This window comes from Austrofundulus limnaeus, unplaced genomic scaffold (genome assembly GCF_001266775.1).
Source record: "Austrofundulus limnaeus strain Quisiro unplaced genomic scaffold, Austrofundulus_limnaeus-1.0 Scaffold862, whole genome shotgun sequence".
Taxonomy (NCBI): Eukaryota; Metazoa; Chordata; class Actinopteri; order Cyprinodontiformes; family Rivulidae; genus Austrofundulus; species Austrofundulus limnaeus.
The window spans coordinates 35357-49826 of NW_013953264.1; the positions used below are offsets into that span (position 1 = coordinate 35357).

Below are 14470 nucleotides of genomic sequence, written 5' to 3' on the forward strand. Positions count from 1 at the left end.
TAAGATCTGACCAACTTCAATTTCATTGTCTTCATTTGACTCTGGATGAACAAGTCTTCCCCTGTTGGCATCTTTTAATGAATTTGTAAATAAAAGATTTCTGAATGAATGAATGATACTTTAATGATCCCGTGAAGGGTAATTACAATTCTGTGCCGCTATATAGTCGTAAACCATTCTATCAAGCTACAATGAACTGCTCTGGAAGCTGAAGGGGGGACGGGGGCGTGAAGCGCCTCGTTTCTATTTAAATAGCACCAAAAGGAGATGCTTTGAGATACACTTCAGAAAAATAATAAAATAAAATAAGTAGGAATTTAAACCAAAGCATTGCAATTCCACTTAATATAGAAGATTTAAAAGCATGACATGTCTCCTTTAACTGAAAAACTAAAATAAAAAAACAAACAAAAAAAAAAACAGTGGTGCTACTTCCAATTCATTTATTCATTACTGTTTATATTTTTGAACTACTTATTGTCCCCCTCAGTTAGAAAAACAAAAAATATTAACGTTTAGAACAATAAACTTAAATCAGGTGTTTAATATAAACCAAAACGTGGCATTAAAGAGATAATTATGTTTTAGATACGTGTTGTGAAAAATCACCAAGTTGTGTTTCCTGCCCTGCAAGGAAAATATGATATTTACATAAAGTCACAGCGACTGAGATTAAAATATTGTGCGTATGGATTGATGTGCTTTTAAGCTGTGCTAAACATCCTAAACAAACTGATGTCCGGAAATGCTTTTTGTGGTAGAATGTACAGTTATTTGTTAGCATGAAACCAGTTTGCTGCGAAAGGGGGAAAAATAAAATAAAAATAAATAAATAAAAAAGTAGTTGGGGAGCCCCGGTTAGTACGATTTCATTGCTTATTCATCTGTGAGTGCAAATGTGTCTGCAAGACTTTGCATTTCTATTTAGATTATCTGATAATAAATGTCTCTTTGCTCGTGTGATAGTTCAGATCGGGCATTTTCCATATTTACATCATCACAGCTTATTGTCTGATCTTAAAAAAACAAACAACAGAATTATCTTTAGACTCTGAGACAGAATTGAGATCAGTCGACAGCAACGCAAACACGCTTTCACCATCATACAAATAAAAACTAAACAAACAACTTAAATCAAAAAGATGAGAGAAAGTAAGGGGAGGGCTACAAAACTATGTACAAGTTTGATAAATAATTAAGTGCATGGTCTGAGGCATCGCTTTGGAAACGTGACCTTTTTCGATGAAAAGCGTTCGGCTTCATTGGTTGTGTCCACATTGCACCGCTAACACTTTCAGGATCTCTCCAAATTCAGCTTCCTAATGACGTCAAAGCTGGCTGAAACACAGAAACTGTCATGCTATTTCAATGCATCATAGCAAAGGACAAAAAACGCACTAAAATATAGCATTTGCAAAGTTTGTTTTGTCTTTTTCAAAATTTCATCTTGTCAAAAGACTAAAGAAAAAGAACAAAAAAAATTCTATAAAACTGAGATCAGTTAGTTTCATAAGATAAAGCGACTGGCTCCAGGTCATTCAGAGGCTTACAAACAGAAAATAAAAAATGGATAATAGAGTCTAGTACTTGTAGTAGTAATAATTCAATTGATAGAACTGATAAGAAAAGCAGCTTTTTGATATAAATGCATTTTAGCATGTACAGCGTTTTTCTCTTATAAACATTTTTTTGTTTGTTTTCTTTAATATGTCTGTCTGGTCCAGCTTATTCTGCTGGTCTGATTGGAAAAGACGTTGCTCCCACTGCAGCGGTCAAGAGTCATCCACGCCACTGTCCAGGAGGGGCAGGGAGGGGGAGGTCAGACAGTTTTGGCCCTCTCCATCAGTCCCAGGTAAGCCAGGAAGGAGTGTTTGTGGGAGGCGGGCGACGGGGACGCCGGCTTGGAGGAGACGATGAGAGGAGGCCGCCGCCTGGAGTGGAGGTGCGAGTGGAATGTGGAGCGGCTGCTGTGGGTGAACAGGGTGGTGAGGGGGATCAGGTGGGCCTGCTCGCAGACCCTGTACTGCTCCAACATGTGGCGGGAGGAGGGAGGGAAGAGGGAGGGGCTGGCGCTGCTGAGGGCGCCGCGGCCTTTAATGGCGTCGCCGCGCGGCGGGCTGGTGGGGTCTGACAGGCGGGACTTGCCCAGCGTGAGCGACAAAGCGACAGACTGGAGCGCCTGAGACGCCGTTAGGCTCATGAGGGGGCTGCTGCTCCCGCTCCCTCCACTGCTGCCTCCTCTGCTGAAGAGGAAGCTCTCCTGGCTCCTCAGCAGCAACGACGAACGCCTCGGTGACATGCCTTCCGGAGGCTTCTCTCCTCCCGCCTCCTCCTCGTCCTTCTCCTCCCCTCCTCCCAGGCCTCCTTCCAGCGGCCCCGCCCCTCCGCTCTGGTGTTTCTTGAGGTGGCGGCTAAAGACAAACGGGTGTGTCGTGGTGAAAGGGCACTCTTGGCAGCCGAAAGTCTGGCGCGGCGCGTGCTTCAGCTTCTTGTGCAGGTTGAGGTTGTCCTTGCGCTTGCAGCTGTAGGCGCAGCGGTCGCAGTGGAAGGGCCGCTCGCCCGTGTGCACGCGCACGTGCTCGATGAGCTTGTTGGCCGTCTTGGACAGGTAGCCGCACTGCTCGCACTTGTAGTGGTTGCCGAGGCGGTGGCCCCGCATGTGCGCCTCCAGCGAGGCCTGGTCCGCCCACAGTCCCTGGCAGATGCGGCAGCGGTACTCCATCTTGCAGTGCGTCTTCAGGTGGCACTCCATGGCCACCGGACGGTTGGTGGAGTAGATGCAGAAAGGGCACCTGGGCGACACAACGAGGAGGGAGGACACGACACACACGGAAGCAGAAGACAGTTGAAAGGAAAGTGCAAACGTTTCCAACCATGTAACACACCTTGACATCCAGAAACACAAAACAATGAGGAGGAGGAGGAGGACAGATAAAGGACTGGACAATGCAAAGTTGTGTGTACGCATGGTGATTATGTGTGGCGTTTTAATGGTAGAAGTGCTGAGGTGATCAGATATAGGTGTGTGTGTGTGTGCGTGTGTGGGAGCAGGAGGTGACAAGCTGGAGGAAAGATCGGAGCAGTAGGACATGAAGGGAAATGAAGGAATGAGTGGCACTTACATTTAAATAGCACCTTTCATCTGCTCTGGGCCCCAAAGCGCTTCACAAACCCTGCAGAACAGAATCACCTCAGAAAAACCTCGAAATATCAAGGCCCTCTCTCTCCCTCTCAGCTACATATGGAGAAACACTTCACATCGCACACGTCCGTCACACTCCTTTTTTGTCCAATTTCAGCTACCTTTGAAAGGAAATTTAAGGATTCGCATAGATGAATAAACGGCTTCAAAACTGGCAAAATTTAAAGTGTGACCCACAAGACATAAATTTAATTTATAACAGGGTTCCTACAGTTTAAAGCAAGTTAAATTCAAGACTTTTTAAGACTTTTTAATGCCAAGTGAAATTAAATTCAAGACCAATTTCATAACAAACACAAACGACAAAAAAATAAAAACTGGCAGAAACTCATGAATCAAAGTATTTTTGGTTGAAGTATTCAAATATTGCTAATAGACCAAGTGTTTTTATTCATATCTAACTACAGCAGAAACGTTCTTAGCAGTCAGTTTTAAACTTAAATTAATTTCAGGAAATCCTCTAACAACCAAAAATGTGTAGTTTTAGGACCCACACTATTCGCTGTAGATGAAACCTTAAAGTTTGACATCAAATTTTTGTAAGAAAAGTGAATACATTTTTGGAAAACAACATTAACATGTTGCAAAACAAATTTCACACAGCTCAGATGAAGGGTTGTTGAGATATTTGCATGTGAATAACAGGAAGTGATGTCAAAGGGGAATGTCTGCATGTGAATATTTAAAAAAAAATTTTGTCCATTTTAATTTGAGATGAATTACAATCATCCTATTTACAATGTGTTACTTTTAAGACTTCTGATAGATTGATTCAAGACATTTTAAGGCTAATTAAGGCCTTATTTTTGGATTGATGAATTCAATGTCCTTTTTTCAAGACTTAAGGTTCTGCAGGAACCCTGTATAAAAAGGTTTTTATTACTCATTCCAGTCTTTCTCCTTTGAACGAATGTTACAAAAAATAAATAATCTGTCTTCATTAAACATTTACACCAGACAGAATAAACAGTTTAAGATTTCTTTACATTCATTTAGCCCACACTACAACTGAGTCAAGTTAAAAGAGGGGCTTTATTGTGTGCACGTGTTCTGTTTATCTGCTGGTTTTCTTTAAAGACAAACATCAGCAGGTTCCTACACTCATCCAGTGAGATGTGTTCACTTCCAGACAATTTGACATGCTGATACTGATGTCTGCACTGAAAAAAAATGTAGCACACAGATTGTTTTGTTCATGACGTGATGGAGGTGGTAGTCGTGATATTTAATGGTTCTGCACATGCACAGACTGGAGTCACCACTTAAACAAACAACAACAAAAAAAAAAAAAACTTGATTCGTGTTGCTTGGAATGATTCTTCACAGGGTCTCTGCAGCTTGTTCCATTTTGGCTATATGTTTATGATTAGGTTAAAATCAAACTCTGTCATCTGTTTGTGGTGTGTAGAGGTCAGCTGATGGGATTTTGTGTTAAGTTGAAAAGCCTGAAATGAGACATAGATGTGTCACAGTACAAGAAGGCAATAAAGGGGCTCGATGGACAGGGAGGCATCAGAAAACACTAAAACTAGACTGAATATTTAGAATAAATTAATGTAAATATTTACATATTGTACATAAGAAAGTCTAGATATTCTGTGTGTAAAAAAACCCTAAAAACGAAAACATTTTTGGCAAATATGACCGTTTTGCTTTGTTACAGAAGTGATTGAGATATTAGAGCTTATAGAGTGTGTGTGCTTGTTTCAGGGTCCTACCAACAGATTTTATATTTTATATACTCAGCTGTATTGTATACAGAGACAAGTGTCTGTCTTTGGGCGGGGAAAGTAGCTCGCTGCAATATAGAATCCCGGAGATATTTTTCTTTGGCATGGCAGTTAGCTGTGGGCAGAGGAACAACAGACCCTGAGGGGAAGCCCATTTCCATCTCCTTTCTGCGCTCCCTTCTGTTCAGAACAGCCACTGCAGACCCACAGACCACTGCCTAATAAGTCAGACTTGCCAAGAGACGCTGTCAAGCAGCAGAACTGCAGCTTGTATCGTTTTCATTTCCTGGCAGCCGATAACGAACATAGGAGTGAGGTTAACTGATTAAAGCCACGCGGCGAAAATCGTCTTCGAACTGACCCTGCATCTGTGCTTCTGTCCAGTAAATCAGCATTTACAGGTGTCGTGTGTGTGTGTGTGTGTGTGTGTGTGTGTGTGTGTGTTTGTCTGGAATGCTGCTTATCCAGGCAATGTGGGATCAGTGCAGTTCGACGACAATGCTCAAATTCACATCAGTTTAAAGTTCAGATCTTTGTGTAATGATGGAGAGGTTAGGTACTGACTTCATTCCTCATTTAACTTAATGTTACACTTTTTATTTTAAGCTGAGGATTCTACAGGAAGTTAACTAGTAAAATAAATAAATAAATAAGCAAACCTACTGTGAAAACACAAGTTGGGTTTGCCACCAACATCAGGATCCTCTCAAAGTACAGAGAGTTTGTTTCCAGCTGCAGGTTTTAGTTTTCTTTCAACATGCGTCAATCACTGGGATTTTTTTCCCCCTCACGGCTGATTTTCATTTTAGATTTTTGTAAAGCTCTGACCCGCCAGTTCTAATTTCAGTGGATTCCAATGTCTCAAACATACATTTGTGTTTTTTTCCCTCATTTCTGGCGTAATTGAAAGTTTGACTGCGTGTGAAGCACCAAATCACAGATTGCGTCTCTGAAAAATATCTTCTAAGTTGTTAAACAGTTAGGTCTGTATAAATAAGATTAAACAAAAAACAGTATATCTAAAAACATGCCCACCTTTATAAAGAGATCTGTGATCTCAATGTGATTTGCCTCATTAAATAAAAGTAAATAAATATCTACTTTATAAGACAGATTAAAGTTTCTTAACAAATTTCATTTATTTCTTTTTCCAAGGAATATTATTGACAAAATGATTTTCGGTTAGATGTGTTAAAATGTTAAATAGTTAATCTTATTTTAACATGTGTGGCAACTTTGAGCTGAATAATTTTAACAGTTAAATTCTCAAGTATTCTGCATTTGTTCCCTGGTTGCTAATTATATCACATGTTCAGATGGCAGCTGAAACCCTCAGACAGGGTGAGCAGCAGACATCATTTCCATAGACTTTTCCATGGACTCTTGAATGTATTGTGATGCCTTTAACTTTTTTTTTAAACAACTGACTTTTTCACTTAACCACTTCCACAGCTAAAATGTACTTCAAACGAATAATATATTCAGGTAATTTCCTTCAGCATCGATGCATATTTACCCAAGCTGTGGTGTTTTTACTGACCAGACAACACAGTAAGCAGTTTTCTTCCTGCCACTTACCTATGACGAGAGGAAAAAAAAAAGTTTGACTCTCAAATCAATGATAACCACTTCTGGTCACCAGCTAATGAATTGGTGCATCCCTATTTTTTTAAATAGGGATGCACCAATTCATTAAGAGAAAACAATCAAATCTAGCCAGCACAGCCCTGATGATAACACGCTGAGTGGTTGTGTTTGTAGTGACTGGAGACGATGATGGAGGGGGAAGGAGCGGTGGAGTTAGGAATCTGTGTCTGTACTTGCTTTCCTTACTTGAGCCCTCCGGAGGGGACGGTGTGGCACTTCTTGTGCTCCAGCAGCTGCTCGGGTGTCTTGAGGAACTTGTGGCAAACGTCGCACTCAAACATTCGGGTGATGAGGTGGATCTGGAGGTGGCGTTCGTACATGCCGCGCATCTTGCACACAAAGTTGCAGAACACGCACTCGAAATCTGAGGAGAGCGGCGGAAGAGGGGGCGGGGTTAAAACCGGGTTGACTGGACGGAAACATAACCCTCGTGACTTCAAATACTTTTCATGTGTGAAATCGGAGCACTATGTGAAGTTTCTTTATAAAAAGAAAAAAACAACAACAACAACATAATAAGGTAATCCTACTCAGTTTGAGCCCGGTCACAAACACAATTAAGTAAATTAAATTAACACATTCTCCTGTCGTTTCTGGACTCATCTGTAGCGTTCTGTAACACTTCCACATTAACATGACCAGGCCTTCTCGAGCACCGTCATGAGTGCTCCAAATGTAGTAAAAACGGGTTTAACGCACTTTTAAAATGATGCTCTTCATCAGCTGCTGGTATTAACAAGGAGTCATGAGCTTAAATCTTTTTGCCAAAGCTTTCACAGCACATTTCTTTTTATCTGCCACTTCCTGACTGCTTTAAATCGGACAGGAAGGAAAAGGCTGCATACTTCAACAATCTAAATGTTTGACCACCAATTCAAATCAGACTAAAGCTCTTCCAGACTGAACCGTTTGAAAGGTTAGACGATCAATAAATAATACCCCAAGATGCTGGTAAATCTTTGTGGCATGTGTCGTCACGCATATTTGATGCTGCAGAGAAAAGTTTCAAACTGAACGCCAAGATTTTGTGACAGAGGTGGTCTGGTTGCCAAAAGTCCCCCATACAAGTCCTTGCCTTTGTCCGACTTGTCCTCAGTTCCTGATCCTGAGTGACTTCCAGAGCTGGTCTGGCTGCCTGCGGAGGAGGGCGGGGCTAGCAGGTTCTTGAGTTCTTCATTACCGTGGGTGACGTCTCCACCCTCGGAGCTGTTGAGCGAATCGCTGAGGGCCGAGAGAGACGATGAGGTGCTCTTGGTCTCGCTGAGGGGACTTCTTGAGTTCAGACCTGGACACAACAGCAGAAAAAAAGACTTTTTTTTAACAACATGGCGGTAAAGTGATATTGAGTACTGATGGTGGGGATCCAAATTTTAATTCTAAACAGAGATATTTGAAGATGCATTTCCAAAAGCTCTGAGCCGCGTGTTTGGAAGGAAAATCCAATCCTGGTGGCTGCCTTTGTTATCTGCATGCGTACACTCCCCGACGTGCACACAGGCAGAATAAAAGCAGGCAGTCTGAACTGAGAGTCCCCGCTGCCAGTCCAATCAAGATGCAGTGTGCTTTTATTGATCCTCTTCTCTAAGTCCACAATTCACTGCAAAGAGACGGGGAATTAGAAAGAGGAGGGGGGCAGCAGGGAGGGCCGAGGAGCACGGGTCATGGCCGAAGGATCTAAGATGGCGGGAGCATCTCAGGGCACGGCTCAACAAAGGGCATTCACTGGAGAGGGAGTGAATGGAGGGAGGAAAAAAAAAGCCTGCATAGGTCTTAAAAAGATTGACCTATCTTTTTAATACACGCACATACAAACGGGGAAAGCCTATACGGCTGTACGAATGCAGCGGGTCTGCTCTTTCAAACAGGGAAATTATTCTGAAATGGAAGATAAATAAATCGATCAAATCTATATATACCAGAGCTGCTCACAGCAGGGTCTCTGCAGCCTTTTTAATAAAGAAATGAACCAACCTTTGCAGCTGGCTTTATCATCTACTTGCTTTTTCTTACATCTATTCTAAAAGGCTACTGGCAAAACAAAAAGGCTGGGGAAGAAAAAAAATACAAAACATGCTTCTCTGGCCCAGTGGACTTAATTTTAAAACACACTTTTAATCAAACGGCTTTCTTTGTGACTTTCGTGATGTTAGAAAAACCATTACGAATGAGCGTTTGGCTGCTGAACTCTGCCCTCTGTCCTAACCTCAGTCTTAGGTGAAACTTTAAGCACTTCCCTAAACTCAAGACCCTGACAGCTCAATAAAATCTTCACGAGGAAGGCAGCGTAATCGTTTACAGAGCTACCGCATCTCTAAAGTCACACGTTTGTGGGGGAGCGTCCATCTTGTGCGAGACAAAGATAAACGCCACACCAGGCTGAGAGACTTAAAAGTTGACCACAGTGGCATCGTAAAGCCAGCCTGTCTCTAAAGGACCTGAGGTCTATTGATTTTTCTTCTCTCCCCCCCATAGGCACGATAAGGGCCAACCTTCTCAGATAAACAAGGCCATCGTGGCCTTTGAAAGACCCTTCAGCCGTCTGGGCTGGACGATCCCACCCACCGACGCAACCACACACACATACACACAACGAAACGCAGGAAAAACGACATGTTAGGTTCAGTGGAAGAAAAAAAAACGTCCTCAATAAACTGAACAAAGCTGTTTTAGACAAAACGCTGATATCGACAAACGGGGACTGAAAGAGGGTCGATTAGAGGAGGCCTGTTTGTGAAACAGTTCTCCTGCTCTTCTGGCCCCGACTCCTCTAAACCGGTCTGACTTTGTGTTTATAATTTATTTTATTTCCCCCTCGCACATACCATGCTTTGATTTGAATGTAAGAATTGAACCAAATAAAACAGAATATAATTGAGTATCAGCAGGCGTGAAAACATTTTTTTGATTTAAATCTCTCTATGCAGATGCTGAACTTGTTGGGAATGTGACGAGTCTTTTTTCCATGTTTTCTCCCAACTTCCCTGAAACGAAACAGCTACTTTAAGGATGAGGTCTTCCATGTTCAGATTTAGTGTTTATAGCTGTGCTGCAAAATATCTGGGTTGCACGGGTATAAAACCAGAAACTCACTTCTTTTTTTCAGTCTAAATCCTTTGTGTCCGAGTACTGAATCAAAACAACAGAATATGTGTTACTGTCAAAATAGACTGCACTGCATTTCTATTCTGAGACCTAAATGAGAGCCACAATGTGTAAGCTACCACCCACTCTTACATGACCGAGTGAAACTTTAAGAAAAAAAGCAATTTATTTTGAAGTGTCCGACCAAACGTTTCTATCCAGCACTGAAGAAAGACTCCAGATCAAATAAAATGAAACCGTTGCATAAAAGCTGAGTTTTTCACACCAAATTTATTCTGAGAATGAAGAAAATAAGAGTTTCGAGCGAGCTGTAAGACGTTTGCGTGTCACTCTACCTGCGTGTCCAGCATGGATGTGGCTCTTCATGTCGTTCTCCTCCATGCAGACGTAGTCACAGACGCTGCAGCAGAGTGAGAACATCCACTGCTCCTTATCCACATGAAGCGACATGTGGCTGACAAACTGGGCATTCAGCTCCGTCTGGAAACCACACACATGGCAGCTGGACACAGAACAGACAGACAGAGAGAGAGGGGGGGAGAAAAAAAAAGATGGTGAGAATGAGACGAGGGAGGCAGTCAGATTTAGTGTTATATTTTGCCTGCATAAATTAGCAAATGTATGCTGCGTCTACATTCCTTTTAGTTAGATAAAGATGACAGAGTGGAAAAAAGCTGCCATTTCTGAATCAAAGCAGAAAGCTGTTTTCAATCAAAGCCTGCAAAGTGCAGTTTTTGGGAAACTTATTTTCTTTGTTGCAAAGGGGTTAGATGAAAAGGCTCTAACAGCCATGTGTGTAAGTTATTGTTATAGTGTTGCGGTCAAACACGACAGGAGTAGTTTAGCTGTACGTAAAAACTGGAGACAGAAAATAAACAGTATGGCTGTTTGACAACTGACAGATCTAAATGTCACTGATTGGCTTTTTAATCATCGTGAGGCTTGTTCAACAATCCATAAAGGCATCATCTGAGAAAAATCACCAGCCTTTTTCAGACGATGTTTTTATGTGCATTAGATTAATAAGACGTGGACAGGAGTTCATCTGTTCACCTCAAAGTTGCCAAAAAGCTTCTTTTCTGTAACATCTGGAAAATCAGACATAGCTCAGCGATGTTTTCTTTAATAGTTATCACCAGTTATCTCATTAACAGGCATGACATCATTCATAAAGCATAGAGATAGAGGCAATAACTTCATCCAGGCTAAGCTAATGGCTAGCAAAAACTATGCCGGTTCGTTTATTATTAATTTTCAGTCTTAGAAAACAACTCTTATAATACTGATAATTTTCACTCCAGTGTGCTGTATTTAACAGTTTTTTTTGTAAGCCTGAAAAATGATGCAGTTCTTGTTTAACTAGCCATTAGCCTAGCCTGGAGAAAAATAATTAACTCTTTCTTCGTACGCTGTTATTCATGACTGGTAGAACAGCTGATAAGGTGGTAATTATTTAGAACAGAGGAGCACAAAGTGGGGCCCGCGGGCCAAATTTGGCCCACCAAGCCATTTGATTTGGCCCACCAACAGTTGCCAAAGTTACAAGGTTGTAACCTGTTATCCTATGTAGAAACACAGTATTTCCGTTGGTCAAATGACTATATAAAGGGGCTGCAGTGAAGGTAGTTTTCATTCATGGTGCTGACTTTAACTAAAAGGAAGGACTTTACTTTAAAAAGTATTTGTATTTCATGTATTGTATTACTGCATTTGGCCCACAGCCCTGGATAGATTTTCATTTTGGCCCTCTCGGGGAAAATGTTTGGGCACTCCTGATTTAGAACTATTAGACAGAACTTCACTTTAAACTTCACTGAACTACCCTTTAACATTGCCTTAATTCATTATGCTAAGCTAAACCTGTCCTCCCTGTTGCTTTTACTTTAAACACCATCAAAGTGTTGTAGTGGCAACTAATGACTTCATTTATCATCCAAACTTTATGCAAAAAGGCAAAAAAGTTTCATTTTAAATGAAAACGTTTCACTGTTTTTGTGAAGGTTTACAACTGACTGAGAGAAATAAAGAAATAAAACAGTGATAAAAACAGAATTACCCAGCATCAAAATAAAAAAAAGCTCTCATCATGTCTAATTCTAACAGATCTTGCGTCACCGTGAGCAGGTGTAGAGTTTGTGTGGCTCGTCAGCACCACCTGTAGTAGTACGGGCAGTTCTTGCGCTCAGCGGAGTCGGCCGTGACGGCGCTGACTATCTGCTCGGCGTCTGTGTTGACCAGCTTGACAGAGTGGATGGTCAGGTGCTGATTGAGGTTAGCCCTGCACTTGGCTGCGTAAGGACACAGGTGACACTTGTACTTCCTCTCTTCTGCAACACAACACACACACATACCCAAGACCCTGGTTAGTGTGAGCGTTTGCAAGGATGAGGTTTTGTTAAGTTGTGCTCAGCCTCTCAGGCTTAGCTGGACCCCGCCTAACCTTTGACTAGCCCCCAAATAATTGTAATTTCCTTTCATTCAAATCCTCACAAGACAGAAAACTTAACACAAATGTATGTCTACAACTAAGAGTTAAAACACGTGACCACAAACATAATTCACCACCTTTTTTAATGAGCAGTATAGAATTTATGCAAAAATGTGTATTCATTTTTTCTCATCACAAAACAAATTAACATAATATGTTTAACCCCCTTAAGCCCGCCCTCCTCAAAAAAACAGACACGAACGCACACATCATTTGCCCCAAGGACATGAAGCCAGGCAACCTTTATGTCGCCGGGGAAACCAAAAAGACCATCACACTGACATATGCCCCTGCTTCTGCTCTCTGTGGTGCGGCCAAGCTGTTCACAACCAACACTCTCAGATGGTGCGTGTGTGTGTCTGTAAAGTGCGCACCCAAAATGTGCGAGCATGTTCAATTGTGCGTGGGGATGGGTGGGGGTGTATTTTGTACACAGGTCTCCATTTGTGGAGCACAGTGATTTTGGTCTGTTATTTTATTATTTTGAGTGGGATGAATTTATTTTAAATACAGGTGCAAGCGCAGATAATTATTAGATTATTTTAACTAACAAGGACTGGGGGGGGGGGCAGCGGAAGATGGGACGGGGCCCGGATGGATCAATGGCGAATGAGGAGGGGCTGGGAAAGGAAACGCAGAGTAATCAGGTCACAAGGGAATGAGGACGCCTCACATTTCTGTGCGTGTGTGTGTGTGTGTGTGTGTGAGGGACTGAAAGAGGGAATCAGTTTGAGCAGCATTGGAATTACAAGTATGCGTGTATGTGTGTGCGCGTGTGTAGACGCTGTGTGGCATCCTTCAAGATGGCTAATTAGACGATAGTTTTCCCAGTGAGACTAATCATGATAGTAATCTCTTTAAAGGAAGGGTAATCTAGTCTGGTCAACCTTATTTACAGCGAGCAGCACGAACACAGCAGCTAACATCTGTGCTGCAGTGGTGCGACAACGATGTTTACCTGTGTGCAGGGACAGGTGTCTGGAAAGGGTCTGCTGTCGACCAAACACCTTGCCGCAGACCGGACAGGGGAAGAGCTGCTCGTGTAATCTCCACTGGGCGATTCCGTTCCCTGGCTCACCGTCATCCTTCTCTGAGTCTGAAACATACACAGATCACTGTACTAAAATACAAATACAAAAACGTTTGAGCTGAACGCTGCAGAGTTGCACAAACGTGAATCAAAACAATTCAACAGCTCTTTTTTGCAAAACAAAAACAGTATTTGTAAGAGTCTTACATGCTTTACACCATATCTCAACACAATAGACCAAGTGTGGAACAATTAATGTGTTGTATAACATATATGGAGCTTTATCATTAAACAAGTCCCTTACTTTGTAAAGCAATGCAATAGATTTAGCTAGTTTTATTCTTAAATTTATATGAGGTTTCCATATCAGTTTCTCATCAATAAAGAAACACCCAAAAACTTCACCTCACTGACTCTATTTATCACTACACCATCAACTCTAGATGGAATGTTAACAGTTCTTTGTCTCTATATCATATAATTAGTTTTATCCAAGTTTAATTATAATTTGTTTAGTTTAAACCAATCTTGTTTTTTCACAAATTCTGCTTGCAATTTCTCTAATATCAGTTCTATGTCTTTACCCAAACAAAAAAATGTTGTATAATCAGCAAACAAAACACATTTGAAGAGCCCTGACACATTAACCACATCATTTACATATAGGATAAACAATTTGGTCCAAGTACAGAACCCTGAGGAACTCCACATGTGATTTCATAGAGTTCAGATATTACATCATGTACTTGTATAAACTATTTCCTATTTTCCAAATAACTAGATATCCATTGTAATGCTGGTCCTCAAATCCCATATTTATTTAGTTTTTCATGTAAAGTGCTGTGGTCAATCATGTCGAATGCTTTCTTTAAATCAATATAAACACTGGCGCAATATTGTTTTTGGTCAATGGCATTTGTTATTTGATCTATCAGTTCCATGAGAGCCATTGGAGTAGAGTTATTGGCTCTAAATCTGTATTGACTGTTACTTAAAATCTCATTTTTAACAATAAATTGATTTAATCTGATTAAAGGTCATATATAGAAATATTAGTATTGTCTGCAAAAATGCTGGGTGCTAAATACATTTGCTGAAGAACCTGAAAGCTAAAAGAAGCACAACACTATCTAAAAGCAACGAAACACTAGCAAAATGCTAGCTAAAATTAGCAAAATAATAGCTAAAAGTAGCATAAGGATGGCTAAAAGCATCAGATATCAGAAATAGAGCATAGAATATAAAATACATATTTTTGAAGGAATTTAAGA

General features: G+C 41.2%; 1 protein-coding gene across 2 annotated transcripts in view; it reads right to left on the reverse strand.

The window, feature by feature from the left end:
* Positions 1-428: 428 nt before the first annotated feature.
* The window catches only part of znf827 (zinc finger protein 827), a 77891-nt gene continuing 63849 nt past the window's right edge, over positions 429-14470 (reverse strand). For both annotated transcript variants that reach the window (XM_014029165.1, XM_014029164.1), the window contains exons 9-14: positions 13128-13265; positions 11837-12008; positions 10017-10183; positions 7655-7864; positions 6766-6943; positions 429-2792 (exon numbers count right to left, since the gene is read on the reverse strand). In XM_014029165.1, the coding sequence (XP_013884619.1) occupies positions 1820-2792; positions 6766-6943; positions 7655-7864; positions 10017-10183; positions 11837-12008; positions 13128-13265 (1838 nt within the window). In that variant the 3' untranslated portion in view covers positions 429-1819. The remainder of the gene's footprint in view (positions 2793-6765; positions 6944-7654; positions 7865-10016; positions 10184-11836; positions 12009-13127; positions 13266-14470) is intronic.